Source organism: Mastacembelus armatus, chromosome 21 (assembly GCF_900324485.2).
Source record: "Mastacembelus armatus chromosome 21, fMasArm1.2, whole genome shotgun sequence".
Lineage (NCBI taxonomy): Eukaryota > Metazoa > Chordata > Actinopteri > Synbranchiformes > Mastacembelidae > Mastacembelus > Mastacembelus armatus.
Window position 1 is genome coordinate 4,548,678 of NC_046653.1, and position 22,837 is coordinate 4,571,514.

Below are 22,837 nucleotides of genomic sequence, written 5' to 3' on the forward strand. Positions count from 1 at the left end.
TTTTACAGTTATTCTAATTCATACTCAAGTAAGCTGACATCTTTTGCAGTATTGTCAGCATTTCATGTTGGATAAATCCTTGTTGGACTTATTTGATTTTCCTTATGCATTTTAGGCAACAATCCAGAAATTAGTTTTCATCTAATCTGGAAGAACAGAAGAGGCACTCTGCTGGAAATTATGAGATTTAATCATAAGAACAAAATCCCCCAAAATATCCCCATTCTTCCTAGAGAACTTTTTGGCGTTAGGGTTTTAGTTTCAGTCTTGTCCAAGTCTGAGCCCCTTCCAGCCCAGTGTGATATGGAACATGTGCTGTTTTCCCTCAGCAGTTAGCTCTTATGATGAAATTTGATTAAACCTGTTTTATCCCTAGGCATCCATGCTATTGACAAAAACCATTCCTCTTACTTTCATTTGGGGCTTGTAGCCATCTTTCTTTTATGTATAATTTATTTTCATAGGCTGCTTATATAACAGTACTGCGAGAGAAAGTTCAGAGCTTTGCTTTCGTTAAAAAGAGTTTATCTCAGGCAATTTTGAGATCTTCCCTGAAAACAAATGAAACTGAACTTGTATGAATTGCTTAAAATAGATTTGTTGTAAGATTTGAACACACATACCTGATTTCAGGCCAGGAAATGACCATATCACTTGTGCTACAATGATAATAAAGAATTCATTTTACACACAGAGTGCTGGTCAGATTATGGTCCCCGGAGACACACAAAACAACCGACTACACAAAGATAAGAGGACATACAGTATAACACACAAAGAGCAAGAAGAAGTAGATATATAATGAAAAGCTGGACATATCATCAGTAAGCAAAGCATAGCTTATCAAGAGACTAGAGCTAAATATACTGTAGCATTATTCTCCACTGTAGATTAAGTACATAGATGTTACTTACTGCTCCTTCTGCTCTTTAATGCAGGACTTTATGATGACAAGTGTATAATATTTTGGTACTATGACATTTGCTTTATTTATTTCTCTAACTATTTCAGAGATGTCTGAGGTGCTTTGGCTGTTAGAATCATCTTTTAAAACAACATTGGCTTTGTCTTGGTTTTCTCTGGGGCTCATTTAGGTATTTTGAGAATCAAAACCAGAAAGAGAAAGTTATTTCAAAATGATCTGAGAATACAAACAGTGTGTTTATTTTTCATTTGCTATTCTTTAAATGGATCTTCTAGGTTTAATTTTATTTTCCATAAACACCACAGATTTAAGGACACGTTGCAGGTTTTCTTGGACTTGAAAAGTTAGTTGTACAGCCTTTGCACTGCAGACACGTGACACATCAAACATGTGATTTGGGTCTTCATAAACAGCATTAACAGGGAATTACTGTAGCAAAATGTACAGTAGTCAAGGTTCCCATCAATTGTCGTCTGACTCAGCTTTGAATACAAAGATATGAGCATGTTAAGCAGTGTAGATGACAACCTTTAAAATATGACATTATTGTTCTCATTAAAATAAAATAACTTATTTTATCTATTTTAGTTGCTCTGATCTGTGACAAAGAATCTTTAGCTATGTCAAGCTTTTGTGTTTGTAAAAGAAGCCCAACAGAAATGCAAAAGCCCCCATTTTACCCCCAAATGAAAAGCAGGTGACTGTTCATTGTAAGGCCATTTGGTTAGTGGGAACTGGAGAGCAGAAGGGAGGCAGGATCTTGCTGGTATTTAGTTGCGAATTGTTGCCTGTTGCACTTGTCAACTGATTCATGGACACTTCCCTCTTCAACTGCTGACTGGATTTTTTCAGGATAGACTGCCTAAATACTCTATTGGAACCAGGCTTATTCTTTCTAGATGCATTTTTATATACACTCCATTTTTCCATTTTTAGTGACTTTGTTTACAAACCCTTCAGGACAGCAAGAAAATCTCCTAAGAGTCACTGAGCTGCTACTTTTTTAAAGCAGAAAACTACTACTGCTTTACAATTAACATTAACATCCTTCAGATAGCATTGTTGTCTGTCAGGGACCAGCCTTCGATCACAACACTCACTGCACTGCTTAATGCACAGATATGCAGATTTTCTGAATATCTCATTCTGACTCTGAAATGTCACAGAAAACATTTTACACAAGTTACAAACAATGACATGATTAAATAAGTTGCATATAAATTTATCTAACATAAGCCCAGACTATGTCTTCTATGTAAATGTACACAGTACGATAGATTTAATTGTTACTTTTTGTCTTATACTTAATATGAAACTAATCCACAGTGCAATTTGTAGTAATATAATTCTGATGTGCAGTACATTTCCATCCATCCATCCATCCATCCATCCATCCATCCATCCATCCATCCATCCATCCATCCATCCATCCATCCATCCATCCATTATCTATACCTACATTTCTATTTATGGTCACAGGGATCTACTGGAGCCTATCCCAGCTCTCTTTGGGTGAAAGGCAGGGGTCCACCCTGGACAGGTCACCAGTCCATCACAGGGCCACATAGAGACAAACAACCTCACACACTCACACTCACTCCTATGGGCAATTTAGAGTCACCAATCAACCTGACATACATGTTTTTGGACTGTGGAAGGAAACCAGAGTACCTGGAGAAAACCCACACAAGCACAGGGAGAACATGCAAACTCCACACAGAAAGGCCCCTGATGGGTTTCAAACCAGGAACCTTCTTGCTGTGAGGCATCATCCACTGGCAGTACATTTCAACTTGATAAATACATTTTAAAAAGACACTTTAGCCAGTTTGTTTTGCATTTAATTTGGACAGCAAATCATATTCACAGTTTACATGTCTTAAGGGCTCTGTCTCGAGTGTGTCCTGATCTCTTTGTTAAAAAGGGAATAAAGCAGAATTGTAGCAGAAGAAGGCATGGAGGCATGGGTTGAAAGAAATGAACTATAAATACAGTTTATGTACAGAAAGAGAATAGACCTTGCAAACAGATGTGTTTCAATTGCAACATTTTTAAAAAAGTAATTTAAAAGTATATAGACTGATTTGTTTCAATCCAAATGAGTCTAGAGGAGGATGAGAAGTGGGGAAAGAGTTCAGACAGTGGGGAAGAAGAGAAGTGAAGATGGGTCAAAGGTTAGTTGGCCCCAGCTAGTTTGTGTTTAACTGAGATTGATGAATAATGGCTCCCTTGTAACAGGGGAACATGCACAGTGGGAAGGGTGTGGGGGGTTAGAACAAAACATGAGAAAAGTGGTGTGCTGAGAGGACCTTGGGAAGTATTTTGCAAAAATAGGAAAACAAGAATAACCTTTGCATTACTTAGCAATTAGTTTTGTTTTCTTCCTCACTGAGTCAGCGGGTGCCACATATACTGTTTACACACACTTACAAGCACAGTCACAGATGGAGACATGTGGTGGTCACCTCAGTGTGTCTTGTTAAACTGTTCATCCATACATATGGTGTCCCATATGAGAGACGGCGGCATCAATGGCTGATTAACCCAGTTGACTGGAGAGGTCTCGTACAGTCTTCTGGCTGCACCGGGATGAATAATAGTTGGAAGGGGGTGATGATGCGTGTGTGTTTATGCTTTTCACTGACTTCATTCAGACTAGGAAATCACTGCGGTGCTGAATGGGAGGCCAGACTGCTCGTGCTCGTCTGGCTCGTCTAGTGGCTTGCCTGTAAGTCTTTCAGCCTTAACCTGCCTTTCCTTGTGTTGTGTTGTGAATGTGTTGTTGTTGACTTTGTCTTTCCATCTTACACTACAAAACACTGGATAAAACAAGCTGTTTTGGGTCTGAATGCTGTAATATTGTAATGATGCTGTAATAATGATCTGTAATCTTTTTCTGAGACCGATTGTTAAATGACAAGAAGTGGAAATTAGATAGGCTTGCAATGAAAGGTTGTAGAGACATTCATGGTCAAGGCTTTAGTCTGGTTATAATTGACAGGACCTTGATGATGTTCGGTTCTGTCAGAGTCAGTTCTGATTCTGAGTCAGAACTACATTGAACCGTGAATTTACAGTAGTTGAAAGAATAGTTTTGAGTCCTTTCTTGGTTACCCTAATGTCTAAAATGTCTGTTGCTAAGAAGAATCTGGAATGGTTTATCTCCATAGTATAGCATTACCTAACGCATTCTGAAGTCACCAGTGGTATTTACAGTAATTTGCAATGAATTATGTGTTGCTAAAGGGCTGAGATGTATTTGTGGTTTTGAGGACAGAGAAACCAAGGTGTTTTTGTTACATGACTGAAATTTTAGCTACATTTTCCAAACTGGATCATGCATCAGTTTATGTGTAATGTACATTATGAACATACCAGCAAGAAAACAATTCAGCAAGGGCCTGTAGTTGCAAGTATGGATGGCAGTCAGTTTGTGCAGGTTTTCCATCTTATTTTTCCCATCTGCTTGTCTGGTGGTTTTCCTTTCTCTCATTGAGGCTCACTGTCACTGTATATTTAAAGGAATGGAATATCTCAGATTTGTTTTAATCCATCCAACATTAGGCTTACTTCCTGTGGGCCTCTGTGTCAAAATTATAACCACAAATAAATATGATCTCACATTTGTAGCATATAGGAAAGCTACATTTGACCATGTTTGCATATGAAGTAAGTGATGGGTAGTCAGTGGTGTTAACAAAAACATGGATATTTAAACATCTAAATCTGCTCAGTTTTACTGTACTCACTGAAATATATTTATGAATGAATCAAATGACTGTAATGCTTAAGTTGCCACCATATTCCACAGAGAATTATAACCCAGCCATGTTGGCTTTGAGGAGCCTTACAACTTACCTTTATTTGTCTATTTTTCAGCTCATGGTCTTATCAGCCTCATTTATATTTGCAGTAGGCAGCTGTCCTCAGCTGTGATAAACCACCACCAGTTGCCTACCACCAAATGGTGCACAGATAGTTGGCAAATAATTGGTGAACATAGTGTGCATACACAATTGTGTCTTTAGTAGCTAAGAAGCCAAAGAAACCAAACCAGAGCCCAGAATGTGGAATTATATTTGGCAGAAAAACTCAGACAAAAAAGATTGCAGATGTTGGTCTTTGTCTGCTAGTGTTGTAAACAGGGAATTGTTTGATAACACTTTCAACATATCAACTTTAAAAGGCAAAAAAACTTTTATGTCAGTTTTATGTTGATCCAAAAAGTCTATCAATGGAGCTTTAATTTTTTTTGAGATGGCCATATTCTTCTTAGACCACACATTTTTGAACCTTTGTCCTGGGGGAGGAGCTAAGGCGGGCTGATTTAACACCTGCCTGAAGGTTCTTATAATTTACATATGTAAAATGACATGGCACAAATTTCAACAGATAACTAGGAGAAACTCTACCAACAGCCACGGGGGCCAATCCAAACATACTTCTAGGCTGATAAAATTCTTATATAATCAATGCTGGAGCAGTTAATAGGACAAATTGGAAAAAGTAAGCTGGTGATGGGAGGGATGGATTATGCTGGAGGTGCTGGGAGCTAGAGACCTTTCTCTTCTTTAAGACCTTTTAGCATTGGGAAGTGGGGCATGTATGTCTGCATATGTGGATGTTTGTGTGTGCAGTGGTGTAACAGTGTGTTCATCTGTGTGTGTGTTTGCATATTTGTTATGCACAAGAGTCCCTGTTTTGCCCATGTGTGCTAATGAGTGTGAGGGAGGAGATTATGCAGGCGTCTCTAAGGGAATGGGAGCCTGTTCCCAGGAGCTGCATTGCCTGACCTGAGGGGGGAGGGCTATGTGTACAACCTGACCCCAGCTTTTGGGGGTCCTGGTTGCCTGTCTGAACCCATTTCCTTCCTTTGTGGCCCATTTCAGTGTGAGAGTGTGACACAAATGTGTTGGACTAAACATTTGCATGGTCCGGCAACATGCTGGTCGGTCATGAACCAAAAGGTTGGTGGTTCGATCCCTGGCTTCTCTAGTCCACATGTCAAGCCCTAAGTTGCCTGGGTGGCTGTTCCATTGGTGTATGAATGTGTGAGTGATTGTGTGTGTGAATGGGTGAATGAGCAAAATAATGTAAAAGCACTTTGAGTGTATTTAAGTGTAGAAAAGCGCTATACAAATATAATACCATTATCATCACTGACCGCCACATCTCCTGTGAACATATTAACAGGGCTATCTATTAAATCTTTAATTCTGTGCACACCATCCTCAAAGTGGTTCTTGTCACCCATGTCTGGTCAAGCGACTCCTTGTATACCCCAGTCGTCCCCCAATCTACTCTGAGCGCTGGGTGCACTGCTAATGACCGGAAACAATTAAGGGCTCACAAAGGGGAGCGTCCTGTTATATTGCTCTATTTACATAGTATGTTGAGGTTAAATGACTGAGGCTGGATTTCTAGTGAGGGCAAGACAGGCCTGTTGAGGAAATCATTGTTGGTCTTGCGAAGAAGGCTGTCTTGGTCTATCAGACGTTTTATTAATATGGGATTTAAACCATGTACTTAAACCATGTACTATTTACTTTTAAACAATGTACTTTTTAAAGTTTTGTGCAACTGCATGTTTACCATTTACTGTTAATTAAAAACACTCTGGGGCTTGTTTTCAGGGAAGTTTAATTGATATGTGATAAAGCTGCGTGGGCCAGGGCATTAAAGGCAGTGGCTGAAACTCATCTACAGTGGAAAAACATTGTTCATTGTTATGGTTGATTAACAAGTTACACCCCAGGTTGAAGCCGTAATTTGATTTGAAATCTGGGAAATGTGTTGTATGGATAAGTCATTATACAAAACCACAGATAAAAAATATTTGATAGAATGCATGTTTTGATAATAATTTTTCTAAAGTAGAAAGAAAGAAAGACATCACAAAAACATCCTGTCCCAACTATCTCTGTGATAGTTACAACCAATACAGATTACTTCATTGCAGCCCAAAACTTCCATGTTCTTGGACCCAAAACTGTTTTGGATTATGAGGTTTGAGAGTAGTCACTTAGACATTTGAATTACTATACAGGGTGCACCTTGGAATATTGGACTGACAGATACACACATTCACCCACACATACTTCAAGTACCATTAAGCCCACTTATCACCCCTTTCCAGTTCCCCAAAATCCATGTCCAGATTCCCAACTCAGCGGGTGGCAGTCATGGCCTTGGTATGGTGGCACCTTGGATAACACAATGTATGGATGCCAGGCAGAGACCTCTACCCCTCTCTAGAAAAGCCTCTTGCCAACATGGCAGGTCCTGCACAGCCATGGTGATTATTTCAGCCTAACTAGATTAAGCTAATCATGTTATGTAGTGGTAAGGCGTAGCTGGGAATGACGACTGTCCTGCTGTTGCCATGTTGTCTGAAATACAAACACTGAACTGTCACACAGAACAATATGAACACCAGAGATAATATCAGTTTGAGTACCTAAACATCCATATGAGCTCAGAAATGATGGAAAACCGCCAATTTTGAGAGACTGTAATGTATAATTATACAGTAGCCTGTATGTTACTCAGTGCTCCATCTTACTGCAGAATCTTAATGCTTTTGGTTTTGGCTCAGTCATTGTCTTGCAAAGTGTTCACTTACTGATGTTGACTTTTTCCCTTGTGCCATCATGAAGTTGACATTTTTGCTTTTTTAATTTTATATCTCACAGCTGCTGGATGGCTTTCCATGAAATGGATGTCTAAACCTGGTTTTGGTGCTCATTCTTTTTATATTGTACCATACCTGTTTGGAACGGGTGGAGGAAAGTGTCAGGTGTGATGTGTGACAGAAGAGTCTCAGCAAGAATGAAAGGAAAGGTGGACAAGACAGTGGTGAGACCAGCAATGTTGTCTGGTTTAGAGACAGTGGCACTGAGAAAAAGACAGGAGGCAGAGCTGGAGGTAGCAGAGCTGAAGATGTTGAGGTTCTCTCTGGGAGTGACGAGGATGGATAGGATCAGGAATGAGGACATCAGAGGGACATTTGGAGGCTCTCAGTTTGAAGGCTGTCTTTTAACTGGATCCTGCACTGCCTGGAAATAAGACATCATGGGAAACAGACAAGCAGCTCAGCAGTTTTTTTCCTGGTAATAACAGGAGGGAGGAGAGTGAGATGTGAAAAAAGACAGCCTGTAGGATTGGAGTGACATATGGGTCTGCTTTGTCATTTAAGTGCTAGTTCTGTGTGATAATTGCACACCCCAAGCTGCTTTTCCAACACGTTGCCTTTTAGGATTGAAGAGAAGAAAAAAGATGGTCATTAGTGGTTGTAAGGTTATTGTGGTTTGTAGTCTGGGAACTCTTTAAGGCAGAGAGAACTACTAGATTTTCCTTACCATTCATGATGGATCTTCACATATGAAAAGTCCCATGGGAATTTGTCCAATATGCCAGCCACATGGCCTGTCCAGCATGTACATATATTTAATGGAAGCCTCATTTCATTTTAAAATGTTACCTCCTATCTTGAAAACACATCTGTATTGATTCTTTAATCCCTGTGTAGAACATATTTACATTTTACAGAAATGGCAATTCAGACAGTTTCATTCTTTTAGTTTCTCAAACTGCCATTGGAAAGGAATGCCAGAAAACATAGCAAAAGCAAAAAAAAAAATCAGTGTGTGAACTACAACATGGCTTTTAGGGGAACAGAGAGTGAGCACTGATGTTTTATGGTTCATAGATTAGTTATTCCTGATTTACAAAGGTGAAAGAAAACCTAGTCACTTATAGGTGCATCAAAGAGAGGACTGACTAGAACACTTACAACATTCATACCTGCAGGTTTTGACTATTTCAACACATTGCTTCATGATTTGATGGTAATTGCAAGAATTGCATGCATGCTGGTATGAATTACTGATGTATGAATTGCACATCAGTAATAGTGTCATTTTACACATGGTGATGATAATGAGGATACAAAAACAAAAAGAAAATGCATTCCTGTAAATTTTCTTTTGTATTCTGTTCTGTGTTGTGCCAACTTTGAATTTTACTCAGTTAATTATGGGTTATGTCAAATTGTATTTCACTGTATTTGATTTAGTAAAAAAACTGCTGTGGCGCAGTACTTTTACAGCCTATTTTTTGCCTTTAAAATTAGAGTTTAGTAAGGTAGTCTATCTTACGAGGGGATTCACTAATCCCATAGATGAATGTCAAAGCTAAACTGGGGACCAGCTGAGCAAACACACCACATACATGTCACATATCCCCCTGGTCGGTCATTAGGGAGCAAATGGAAACACGATGCAGGCTCCTTGTAAAGACACAGCAGGAAACAGTCAAACTTTCAAAGGTTGATTCTCCTGTTTGCGCTCCATCATTCCTCAATGCCAGGTTTACAAAGCAGACAGGAAAGGGGTTTGGGGGAGGGATGGTTGATGGTATACAGTAGAGGAAAAACAGCAGACTCCAGACAGACACACAGGCATGTTTAACAGGGGTGGGGAGTACTGTCAGAGAGTTTCTCCAGAGTTGCATAAAACACCTGCAAGGAGGGGAAAGAGATGACAACACAAAAGTTGGGAGGGGAAGGGAGGAGGAGGGTGAAAGAAAGAAAGAAAACAGCAGAGAATAAGCTGTTTTATCATTTCTCTACTTCTGCCAACTGAGTACCTGCAACCTCACTTACTGGATGACGTTTAGGGGACATTTTGAACATTTATGTAGCATACAGAACTGAAAGCTCTCACCATCTGCCTCTGATGCTCTCTAAAAGGAACAGCTTCTGAGATAAGTGTGACTATGGATGTATGTGTGTAAACGTGTTCATTTAATACTTCACAAATGACCATTTAAATAAAATGCATCTATTTGGAAAGTACAATACATTTTTGCAAAGTCAAAAATAGCTGTACCATTGTCTTAGACCACTTACATTAATTGAAATCCCCCCTGATCCCAGCATTTTAACACTAACATCTGTTTTTGTTTTTGTTTTCTTAACTGCAGCCAGAGGAGTTGGAGGCTCGTCATTCCCATACGTTCCGGGTGAAGACTTTCAAGAAGGCCAAGCACTGCAGCGTTTGTAAGCAGAGCATCATCCAGGACGGGCTCATCTGCCGAGGTCAGTCACCGCACACTGAAACTCTGGTCTTTTGGACTGTTCTTGTGGAGATCCCATTGACATTTATTTTATCACCATGAAGGGGAACCAAACACTGCTGAAACATACATTTTTGGCCTTGTGTTAAAGCTAAAGTATATAACAGTAGTGCAGAGGTACTTCTTCAGCCTTCTAACTAATTACAGTAGGCCAAAGTCAGGGGTGGGTGCACATTATTGTGCTTTTCATCTATTGCTCTTCTTGTAGTGAGGTTTGAAAGGGAAAATTTGGGATTTTTCAATTTCCCTTATGTATGTGAGAATTGCTCTTAGCTCTTGCAACTTTTCCTACTCCGCACTGAGCCTTTTGACCTGAAACTTGACTGTGTAAGAAAGAAAAAAAGAAATAAAATATGCAGGCCTTTTGCTCTGTGCAAAAATGCACACCAAAGTTCGTCTGAGGCACAAAGGAAGCTTCAGCTGTCTCACTAAAAGTCTCACTTTTGGAGTCGGTATCTTTAAGACCAGTTTCCCAGGATAGAAGTTCCTTGCTGAGTTGTGGCGGAGGGTTACAGGGAAGAAGCAGTTGAACATTTTGTAGTCAGAAATCTGTTAGGAGTAAAATCTCATCACATCCTATTTTTAGGATATTCGTGAAAAGTTGACTTTCACCCCTGTCACACTTGGGTCGATTCAGGTCAAAAATGTATTCTGTTCTGGCCCATTGTTTAAAACTAATGCAAGCGACATGATTAACATTTAGTAGATGTGTAATGTAAACTTGAATGTGTGGGAATCTGCAGTAACTGTTTTGACCTACAGGGAAATGAAGGCAATATCTATTACAACACCCATCAGTTGTCTGAATGAGGGGTTGTACAAGGTTACCTGGGGTCATCTTTGTATCAGTTCAGTGACAGAGGAGGGCAAAAGAGGCTGCACAGAGGCTAAAGGTTAACAGCTTCTCTATTTCCTTAATGGTGTTTACAGAACAGCCAAAGTGCTCAATTCTAAGCTGAGTGATTTGCATGACGTCTTACTGCAAACAGATGCAACAATGTTTTTCCATTTGATTCAAGACTTTTTGAAAAGACAGCCACCATTGCTCCATGGCAACGTGTATTTTCTAAATAAATGTTAATTTCTGTTTTTCCTTAAACTAATGTAACTTTATCCAGATCTCCATCTCAAGCAGTGTTTTCTGCTCCTGTTTTTTTAAGCTTACGCTGATGCCACTTGGGTGTGATTGGAGTATAATGTGAAACATCAAACAATTGCAGGAAAGTAACAGAGGAACTTTAATACATTACAGTATTCACAGCTGGTTGCAGTACTCCAAGAGGGTTAAAACAAAACTGAAGAGTATATGATCCTGATCTGTTCAGCACGTCATGCTGTAGTGGACATGTCTGTTTTCAGACAGATAACGTCAAATGAAACCAGGCGGAAATGGCTGGCTGTTTGGTTTGGCACACCAGGAGGGAATATTCTGCTTGCAGCTTCACAAACCTACCGAGGATAGATTTAGTTGTTTATAGGGCAAAGCAAAAAAGTGAAAGTGAAATCCTTTTTGCTTCTAAAGAGACAGAGACAGAAATTCCTGTTGTTCTAGCACATGCTATGCATGTATAATTTATTACCATCATTAATTCAGGGTTAGTCTTTTTGCAGACGCTGCCTGCTACATAGCAGACAGATGTTGATACGTCAGTAAAACATCAGTCTGTTGGGGTGGCCACTGAACTGACTAGCTGGGTGTTACATGCTTTGCACATTGTCACATGAAAAGACCTGGTTGGCACAGAATACTTTACATAGTTAAAGAATGGGCTACAGGATAAATTCAAATTACAACTCACAACCGGCATTTAACCTGCAGCATTTACTCTCTAATCTAACTGGTGAATCCAGATGTCCGTGGGTTGTGCAGTGTGCTGTGTATGTCAGTTAATCTCAGATTGGCCTCTCTGTTACACATGCTGAGTGTAATCATAAAGAGAGTGCCTTTAGATTAGGTAATGTTGGGTGAACTGGATTGTGTTTGTTCTGTGCAGAATGTATCCCTGCAAATTTAACAAAATCTGCTAAATCCATGGAAAGCTAATCTCACTCTCTGGACTGAATTAGAACATTTAAAAGAAACAAATCACTCCATTATAATGTATGATTAACCCTACAGTGATTTGTTACATTTTGGAATGAAATCCCTGCCATTGCTCTATTCAGGATAAGTGATGTTCAGTTTTGTGTACAGTTACTTTCATAAAAGGACCCTGGACAGCATCTGAGACCCAAAATTGTGTGTAATGTCCTGTAGAACTGATTTATAGTGGAAATAAACCATCATGACAAGATTCTCTCCTGATTTAATTTACCTTAGTAGGATTCTGGGATTGGTCATGTGCCCAAGCAAATGATGTTTGTGTATTTGTGTAAAATAAACAGTAGACTTCTGCCTGGAAATCAGATGCTCTGTTTTTCTCTTTCTCTGTCTGCATCCCTGGCTTATGATTAGGTTCCTATTTTGCCAAAACTAGAAACAGCTAGCAGAATTGAGTGACAGGGTCAAAGGGTGAAGAATAGATGTACTGCAGTTCAGAACCATACTTCAGTGTTAGAATACTTTAGCATTTTGGAGAGGAAATACTTGAAACAGTGGTCTGATTATACAGTGGCTTCAGAATGTATTTAGACCCCTAGACTTTATTATGTTAAATCATTCTAGGCTTAGTAACCCATGTTGACAAATGAATACATATTTATAGAGATCAAACCACCTTTAGAATAATTTCTGGTAAATTAGCAGACATTGCTCATTATCTGCTAACACATCCCCACAGTGCTGGGGCTGACTCTGAGCAGCAGGGCCAAGGAGAGCCCCTGTTTCTAAGGTTTGTATTAAACTAAGGTGACAGACTGCTGGTTCTAGCTTCATGTAGCTATTTCATTCATTGTATTTCCCAAAAATCTCAACATATTTCTCGAGTTTAAGACTGCTGTAGCTGTTCAGAGATTTTTTTTTTCATTCAAAAACAATCAACAACCATATATATGAAAGACTGAAATATGAAAAGCATTCAAAGCTGAAATAAATCTTAAAGATTGTTGAAGGTACATGCACACTGTAACACCAAAGGGATCCTTGTTCAGACCAAAGCCTTACAGGATCCAGACACTCCCTCAGTCCTACAGCACTTCCCTTCTCATGCTCTTGTTTACTAACAGTCTGTAGTCACATGGTCTCAGAATAACACCAGTGCTTGAACTTCCTCTTTTTTTCAGCCGTTGCCTGGATACAAGGTGTTACTTACTTTGACAATAGCATGTTGACGCAGGTCAGAACTGCAGTTTTCCCCTCAGTGGTAAGGTATTTTTGGAGAATAGGCCTGAGGGCAGGAACTGGCTTTTCTATTCATTCACTGTAGTACAGTTCAGATGAAGTGGATTGTTTGTGTTTGAGAGCAGCTCAATAAAAGCTGTTATTCCCTTAAATGGTAACATTCAATTCAGACTTTAGCACTTGATATAGTTAATGATGTCATCTTAATTTTTTTAAGTTTATACAGTAACTGCTTTGTCCTAAATGTGTCCCTCAAACTGGAGGAAAACTGCAATCAGATTTCTTCTGCCTCTCACAAGTTTCTAGTGCGAAAAAAAACAAAAAACAAAGACAAATCTGCAGATTGTTTGAGCTGTTTTTCTATGAAGTCTTTGGCGCCCTTTTATTCTGGGCCAGCTGGTTTGTTCTCTGTTGTCCTTGGAGCAGACCACACCACCGTCCCCTGTGTCCATGCAGTGTAAACAGCGATCTTCAAAGACTGGCTGGAGACATTTTACAATAGCAGGTGTGTGTGTGAGTAAGGGAGAGTGGAGGTTATCATGGCTCTGTTGTTGGCTGCTGAGCTCATACACCTGGTATGCAGCAAATCCCAATGAGGGTTCAATCACAGACACACACATGCAGAATTGTCTGTACATAGAGCTTCAGTTGTCATGCGCTGACGTTAAAGTGACATTCTTAGTTCGTGAAAACATTGTGTTACTACAGTATATAAAAAATGTTTCATTTCTTGTACGGCACTATAACACTTGCTGTTCAGTCTGTGCATTCATCAGCCATGTCCAAAGCCACACACACAGGGTCTGAATGCATATGGACAAAAGTAAAGTCAGTTTTTGCTTTTTGCAAAACTTTCTAACATACCACATTCACACTTTGACATCTAGGTTTACTGAGGGTTGGTTGATAAGTGAGATCACATTTAGTTTTATCCATTTAAGTTGAAAGTTACAACTCAAACTGCAGAAAGTAAAAGGGTGTGAGTACTTTCTGAAGCCATTGCATATAAAGTATACATACACAGAGTCATAGCCATTGACTTAATTGCCATTACCTTGTCTTTCTTGCTTCAACAGAAGTCATTAGGTTAACAAGTAGAGCAGATGGGTGAAGATCATTGTTTTTTGTGGATGATGGATAGTGACTGTCTCCCAGTCTAATATCATTACCCTAATCTACTAAACTGAGCAGAGCATAGCAGGAAGCAGAGAACCAACCAGTGCCAACAAGAGTGAATGGAAAAGATTTTGTCAAAAACACTTTCACTTTCTTCTACTGAACTTTACACTCTTACTTGCTCACAACTTACTCTGTCAGTAACGCTGACATACTATGTACATGCACACATTAACAAATGTATACACTTACAAACCCAGCTTCAGAACAGTGCAGTCAGGGAGTCCCCTGTTGGATGAATTTAAAATTACACCTGAACTGTATATGAACCTCCGTAGGACAATTGAAGTCAATTTTAGGGTGTTGTTTGTTTTAGTTTGTATTTATCTATTAGGTTGTATGAGTTTTTGTGCGTTCTGCTTCAGCCACTTCCAGCAGTTTTCAAAAGTAATATTAGGAAGGATTAGGCTAACTTCTAACAAAGAAAATTAACATTTATGGGACCCTTTTAAGCTTCCTGTGGTAGAGGAAACCAAAGAATATTAAAAAATTCTAATGGTGTTTTCTAGACCTTGGACAAAAAAGTTGAGAATGGCCATTTGGAAGCTGTATTGGAGCTTTTGATCACATGACTCAACAGATAGACTTTGCAATGTTGACAAACTTTCCATTCATGGTGGCTTAAAAATCAAGAATCAAAGTTAATTCTTAAATATTTTAATAATCTCACAAGCCCTTACTATTCCAAACCCACCTGTAGCTTCAGTAGAAACCACCAGATGTCAGCACAGCCCTGTGTTTCAAATGGACTATCTCCATCTGTACAAACTGCATCTGTAGCTAAAATCCAGAGTACATTTACAAGGTTTTTGGCACAGACCCCAGTCCTGAACTTGTGCAGATTGTTTAATCCACATTTGTTGGGTCTACTGTTGTGTTTACATGTTAATTTTTGGCTAAAGAGGAGAGAGTGGTGAAGATTGTATCAGAGGAAACAGCTGTTTCAGCCAAACAAAGTATGACTACTATGACTACTCCCAGTTACAGTGGAAAAGACAGACAGGTAAACAAACAGGAGTTCTGTTTCGTCAAGAAGACGCAAACAACTGACACACATCTGAGTACACAGAGTAATTCCATGGAAACTCTTGCTCAGGAGTTTCTCCGCTCTCCTGCACTGTTGTCAGGAATGTCCCAAGAATTCTTTAGCAGCTGGTTGAAGGTGGGGCTTTACCCACAGAAACCCAACACTGGCAGAGATTATAGCTGAGGAAAATGTGTCGGATGAATGATGACGCCCATGGATGAGTCAAAAGAGGGATAGTAATGGCTGAGTGTCAGTGCTAACATTAATTCTTTAAGGAACCTGCAAAGAATGCACAGACACACCTGGGAATTGTAGTTTATAGGTGTATGAAATGTTTTCTTCAGCTGTTTAGAAGAGAGGTGGAGGTCATCAGCTGCTTACAGCAACTTCACTACAAGAGCTTGGTTTGGCTGCTACTTCCAGAGGGGATACAGCAAGATCTGAAAGCTGGCTTATATAAGACACCAGAAATATGTAGTGTGCTCTCAGCTATCTTGAATGTTAACAGCCGATTAACTGGGTGTTATCAGTTATCACACTCACACTTAATTATGCTATGGGGCCAGCTGCACTTAAGAAAGTTTTTTATTTTAACTGTGACATTAAATGTCCATCACATGCTAATGGCTTACTGAGTTTACTAGGAGGTAAAGTAGGACCCTGCCTATGTATATGAATGCTCAGTTCACAAACTTTAAATGTGGTGATAAAGTTTGAAGAAGGTAGTGTACTCAGCACATAGTCAGTTTAAATCCCCTGGTGCCTCTCCTTAACATTCAGTACTCTGTGTATGATCTAGATAAGCAGGAGTGTGATTGAAATGGCAAAAATGCATCATAACATCTGGGTTTAGAACTGTGGGCAGAGATTCTTTCAGGTAGCTGAGGTAAAAAAATAGAAATGCTAATTCAGATACTGGCTTGTAGGGGCATGCTATAGCTGGGTAGTTTATAACCTGTAATTGGAGCTTAAGGGATAAGAGTGGGAATATTCCATATTTTTCTCATTGTTACAAAATCCCATGAAAACCAAATGTTAGTCCGTCTCTCAACAGTGCTCATGTGCCTGCCTTCTCTCTGTGACCCTCAAATTGAAGACCATTGGTTCCCACTGAAGAATAAAAAAATCATCCTTAAAATAAGACAAATGCTTTAGTTTTCAGTAGACTAACAGTAGGACAATGTGCATTTATTGTGGACAAATACAGATTTGGTGAGTTACTGAGTATTTACAGCAGCTGGATGGTGCGTGTGGGATTGCCCTTAAATAAATAACATGTCACGCTACATGGCAATGAAGGAACATGTCCTCACAGTGCAACAGTGTGTGTCTTACAGATGTAGTCATTGTTTTTTGAACAACAATGGAGGCACTTGGCACAGTGGAATAACAAATGTTTGGCTTGGAATTAGGTAAGAGAAAAAAATTAAAAAGTTGATAGTATGTGCGTGTGGTGTTTTGTGTATGTTAATGCACTGTATGTACATGGGAACGACAGGGGAGCGTAAGGAGAGAGGGATGTTGAAAGTGAGAGTGAGTGGAGGGTGGAAGAGGAAATTCTCCAGCCCTGCCCTCTGATTGTGTTCAGTGTTATAAGGGGTCCAGCCCAGCCCGGTGGGAGTTTTCACTCATTCCAAAAGACCAGGGGAAGGAAATCACCTAGCCTTAGTCCCCCCACCCATCCAACCACCCCCCATCCCCCCACAACAGACCCAGAGTCAGATAGCAAGTAGCGCTCCACACTCTTCATCATCTCATTCTAACCAACTCCCGTCCCTGCAGTTCTCTCATTTTCTTACTGACTGATGTGACCAGTTGTTGCAACCACTCTATTATTTATCCTTACGCAGATGTTTTTCTTCAATAACTTCATCTCTCTCCTGATCTTCCATCCCTCCTCATCTCTGCCCCCTCCTCCCTGGCTCTGTTTATTCTCCAAAGCTCCAACTTCCTAACAAGGTAAAGCCTAACTCGAGCTTTCTGGGCTCGATGCTTTCACACCCAATATGGAAGTTCATCTTCTTCCCATGTGGCTCAGGAGTGTTGTTTACAGGGCACTTACATGCTGGGAACCGCACTGGACATTGTCCTGACGAACAGGCACATGGTTTTAATGCTGATCAAGTGAGGAGCCGAGTATGTTTGATTTTCATGAGCACATTCCATGTGACTGATGGAATACCAAAGTACGTTGTGCAGGTCTCAGTGTATGTTCATTCAGTATATACAGTAGATCCTTTATTTACTGTAGGTAAAGGTAGTAATACCACAGTGTAAAATGATGTAATTGAAGTATGCAAGTAAGTTTTTTTTTTATAATAAAGCATCAAATGTGAAAGAACACTTACTGAATTATAATTCTTGGTGCACAGAGCTAGCTGAGATCATGTACTTTATAACTTACACCTAACTACAGGAATTGAAAACACAAGTGGAGGTGCAGAGCCTTTGACTTGCCACGCAAGTAGTAACTGAGACTAAAAAAGTACCACATTTAAAAATTTCACTTATGACAGCTGCCAATCATTCACCCATTCCCAAGCACACTCACATCAGTGGCGGTATAAGGCCATGCAAGCCTGATCATCCCCAGAAATTCTGGGTTCAGAATGATGTGGGCAGGACAAAATGTGGATCCAACCACCAACCCTGTGATTAGTGGACGAACCGCTCAATCTCACAGCCGCTCCATAAACAGAATCAGCTCGGCCAAGGAACCATATTGACCATGTGCTTTATCAGTAACAACTGAATATATTTCTTCGGTATCTGGACTGTTGCTCTCACAAACAAGTAGGCCTGAAATTACACACTTTGGATTCACTATTTTGTGACATTTTATAAATAAATAATAAATGTAATTATTTTTTGAAGCCATCATAATAAAAGTGATTGAAGTGAAGTTAGTTTAAACCCTAATTGAAATGTTATTTTTCCCACTGTGGGTTGAGAAAAACATCATCCATCCATCCATTACCTATACCCGCTTAGTCCTAACCAGGGTCACAGGGATCTGCTGGAGCCTATCCCAGCTCTCTCTGGGTGAAAGGCAGGGGTACACCCTGGACAGGTCACCAGTCCATCACAGGGCCACATAGAGACAAACAACCTCACACACTCACACTCACTCCTATGGGCAATTTAGAGTCACCAATCAACCTGACATACATGTTTTTGGACTGTGGGAGGAAACCAGAGTACCTGGAGAAAACCCACACAAGCACAGGGAGAACATGCAAACTCCACACAGAAAGACCCCTGGTTGTGGACCCGGGACCTTCTTGCTGTGAGGCAACTGTGCTAACCACTCAGCCACCATGCTGCAAAAAAACAAACAAACAAAAAAATTTGAATAGAAAAGTAAAACACTAACCCCATATATAGGATGTTGTTTAGACTTATTATAATGAAATTTGTTGCATCATTTTTGCCTTAGACTGTGCCCTGTAATAGACTCTGTGTGCAGAATTCTGTTTAGTTTAGCTTTCAGTATGTCAGGATGTCATGTCTTTTTGGAAGAGACTGACATGTGTCATAGTAGGATTTCTCAGTGTTAGGCCTCCAATTTAGAAATCAAACTTACTAACTTTCAAATGTTACAGAGCAAGTATGTTATAGTGCAAATATAGTCCTAGAAGTGCTTAAATAGAAACTGAAAACACCATGATATCATTACACATTTGGTTCGAAAAAGGAACATTTTTGCTCTCCCTATAGTTTCAGCTTGTTAATTTAGTGCACTAGAAGTGAGTCCACATGTTTAATGCACATCTAACAATGAACAGAATTTTTTTTTCACCTTCTAAAAGTTATGGTATCAAAGAAGGAGTTTTACTAGTGATGTGTAAATGAAGTTAAACATGACTGCATGGGCTACTGAAATATTAGCCTCCTTAAACTGAACGAACAAATGAATGTCCCTTTAAAAAATACATATAAAATTAGTCTCCACTAGATAAGACTGAAGGCCCTATAGCTGTTAATTTGACCCCTAGCTCCTCTTAACACTTAACCTTTAACGCTGAATCAGGCTACGGGCTAGTTCAATTCAATTCAGTTCAATTCAATTTTATTTGTATAGCCCCAAATCACAATTCAATCATCTCAAGGAACTTTATAAAAAAAACAAAAAAAAACCAACAAATCCCTTATGAGCAGCACTTGTTGACAGTGGAGAGGAAAAACTCCCTTTAACGGAAGAAAAACCTCGAGCAGAACCAGACTAAGTTTGGGCGGCCATCTGCCTCGACCGGTTGGGGTGAGTGGATAGAGCAGAGAGAAAAGAACAGCAACAATAAACAACAAATAGACACTGAAGGTTGGTGGGGCCAGTAACTGCACATAGGGGGTAGGGGAGCTCAGTGCACTAATGGAGAATCCTCAGGCGGTCTAGGCCTATAGCAGCATAATTAAGGGAAGGGTCAGGGGTACCTGAAGCCAGCCCTAACTATATGCTCTGTCAAAAAAGGAAGGTTTTAAGTCTAGCCTTAAAAGTACAGAGAGTGTCTGCCTCCTGAACCCCGACTGGGAGCTGGTTCCATTCTGCTTTTGGAAACTCTGGGAACCACAAGTAGACCTGCACTCTGAGAGCGAAGTGGTCTATTGGGATAATATGGTACTATGAGGTCTTTAAGGTATGAAGGAGCTTGATCATGAAGGGATTTGTATGTGAGGAGAAGTATTTTAAATTCTATTCTGTATTTTACAGGGAGCCAATGAAGAGAAGCCAATATAGGAGAAATATGATCTCTCTTGCTAGTTCCTGTCAGGACTCTGGCTGCAGCATTCTGGATTAACTGGAGGCTTTTTATGGAGATACTGGGACATCCAGATAGTAATGAGTTACAGTAATCTAGCCTTGAGGTAACAAATGCATGGACTAGTTTTTCTGCATCATTTTGAGAGAGGATGTTCCTAATTTTGGCAATATTACGAAAGAGAAATTTGTTTTATGTGTGAGTTAAAGGACACGTCCTGGTCAAAAATTACTCCAAGGTTTTTTACAGTAGTGCTGGAGGCCAGGGCTATGACATCTAAAATAGCTATATTTTTAGAAAAGATGTTTCTGAGGTTTTTCTGTTTTCTCTGAGTTTAAAAGTAGAAAGTTACTGGTCAACCAGGCCTTTATGTTCTTTAGACACACCTGAAGTTTGGCTAACTGGTTTGTGTTATCAGGTTTCATAGATAGATAAAGCTGAGTGTCATCTGCATAGCAGTGGTAATTAATGGAGTGCTTTCTAATAACATATAACAATAACAGCTAGTGAAGGTTAATAAAAAAGTTACTAAGTTACAAAGGAGTTAAACAAAAACAAATAGCAACAAATCCATGACAAGCTCTAGTGTATAAATGAGTCTTTATAATAATTCAGCTATAAAGTCATCAGGCCATGTCTCAGTGCCTTGGATCTGATGTCACTTGCTTTAATCTGTCATAAGGTTAATATATTCAAATTGTAGAATTGGTTGTAAACATTTTTTGTTTGTGGAGTTGTACTTAAGGAAGGATGCCTTTAAAATTAGCTTCATGGCTGAGCAAACAGTGTAATTTAAAACTTAATGTTCATGAGATTGACACTGTGGGTCTAGCGCACATGTGGCTTTAAAAGGTTTGAGTAACGTAGTTTGTAGTTAAAAGGCATGCTGTACATCAGAGAGAACACACTGTAAATATGAGGAAAGAAATTTACAGAGAGTATAGTGTTCAGAAAACATATGGCTGACAGCATAACATAGTGTAACATAGGAATGATCTCCACTCACACAATGTGAGGACTGGCAAAATCCCAACTTCATATCACTGACTGAACAACGAAGCACAATAGATATTACATGTGCTTTGAAACATTTGGCTAAAGACAGAAATAATAACTCATTACATAAGGTGTAGAGTGTTCCAATAAAAGCATACAGTCTTCTCTTTATTTGGAAAGCATACGGTTTGGCACATTGAACTGTGTTTTCATTCTCTGTCCTGAAAATTTATGAGCTGCCGGTCCAGGTGCCCTTCCCTATTGACCCTTATTTGTAGACCCAGTGGGAGTCCACAGAGAGGGATTGAAGACAGTAGGGAATCTGCAAAATTGAGTTGAAACTATATGGTTAAAGTTTAATTTTGTTTGATTACTTTTTCTGGATTTCACACAGTTTGTGCTGTGTTTTTAGTCACTTTGGCATCAGTATTTGTCAGTCTAGACTGAAATGTCTTGACAAAAATTGGCTCAATTATTGTGAACCTTTTGTACTAACGTTCATGTTTTCCCCATGATGAACTGAAGTAACACCGGTAAACTCAAACACTTACAGCTAGTGCACCCCAAATATCATCTGGTGTGCCAAATTTGCCTATATGTTAAATAAATGTCTCACTAATTGTGAATAGTTGCCCACTAGTACTGAGCGAAGCTGAACTAGTTACAATAAAGGGCCGACAGGTCTGACATCTTAACTAGTCCACTAATTACTTTTTTTAGACCTTACTAGCTCACCACTAAGAGGTCATGTGTTTAACTAGTTAACAGGTAAAGCCAAAAAGGTGACATTTTTGTTTTTAATTGGTTAGCTAGTAAACATTTTCAGTCTTACTAGTTAAATAGTAGGTAAGAACAGACCTTAACTGGTTTACTAGTCAGCATTTATACCTTGACTATTTAACATGGAAGCTGTAACATGTATGCACTAGGTAACTATTTGCACTTCCTTAGGCCTGCATGTTAACGAGTATGCAACATGCAGATGAAGTAGTCAGGAATATGACAAATTCCTTAGTCCTGATTTGTTTGCATTTTGGACTGGAGTGCTCGTAGGAAGCCTCAGTGCACACTTCTGGCCACTTCCTTATTAGCATTTTATCAACAAGGTAACTAGTGAGTATTTTGACTCTCATTAGTTCAACTAGTGGGCACTTTAGAACTATAGGATTCAAACCCAGAACATTCTTGCTGTGAGGCAGCAGTGCTGATCAGCACGTTGGTTCTAGGTGGTGGATCACTGAATGTGTGGGACATAAAGAAAGACAACACCTTGAATTATTTATAAGATCTAAAGTAAATATGTTTACTGTACAGGTACTTGCTGAGCATTTCTGAAACAATACATTTAGCCTTTTTTAGGGAGATAGTGTTGTGAGAACACAGAGATAACCCTGTGAACAGCACATATTAGAAGTCAACCACAGAACAAACACTGGAATTTGAGTGGACCGCTTGCTTTTTCATACCTCATATACAACTACTCAGTATCATGATTCATACTGGACCACAATGGGTTTCTCCACAATGGGAAATTTTTATGA

General features: G+C 39.5%; 1 protein-coding gene across 12 annotated transcripts in view; it reads left to right on the forward strand.

Moving 5' to 3' along the window:
- tns1b (tensin 1b) overlaps positions 1-22,837 on the forward strand; it is a 146,845-nt gene that overhangs the window by 27,643 nt on the left and 96,365 nt on the right. For 11 of the 12 annotated variants that reach the window (XM_026296460.1, XM_026296466.1, XM_026296468.1 and 8 more), the window contains exon 2: positions 9,908-10,022. In XM_026296460.1, the coding sequence (XP_026152245.1) occupies positions 9,908-10,022 (115 nt within the window). Of the gene's footprint in view, positions 1-9,685; positions 9,707-9,907; positions 10,023-22,837 lie in introns of those variants that run through there. The other variant, XM_026296471.1, reaches the window with a different exon arrangement.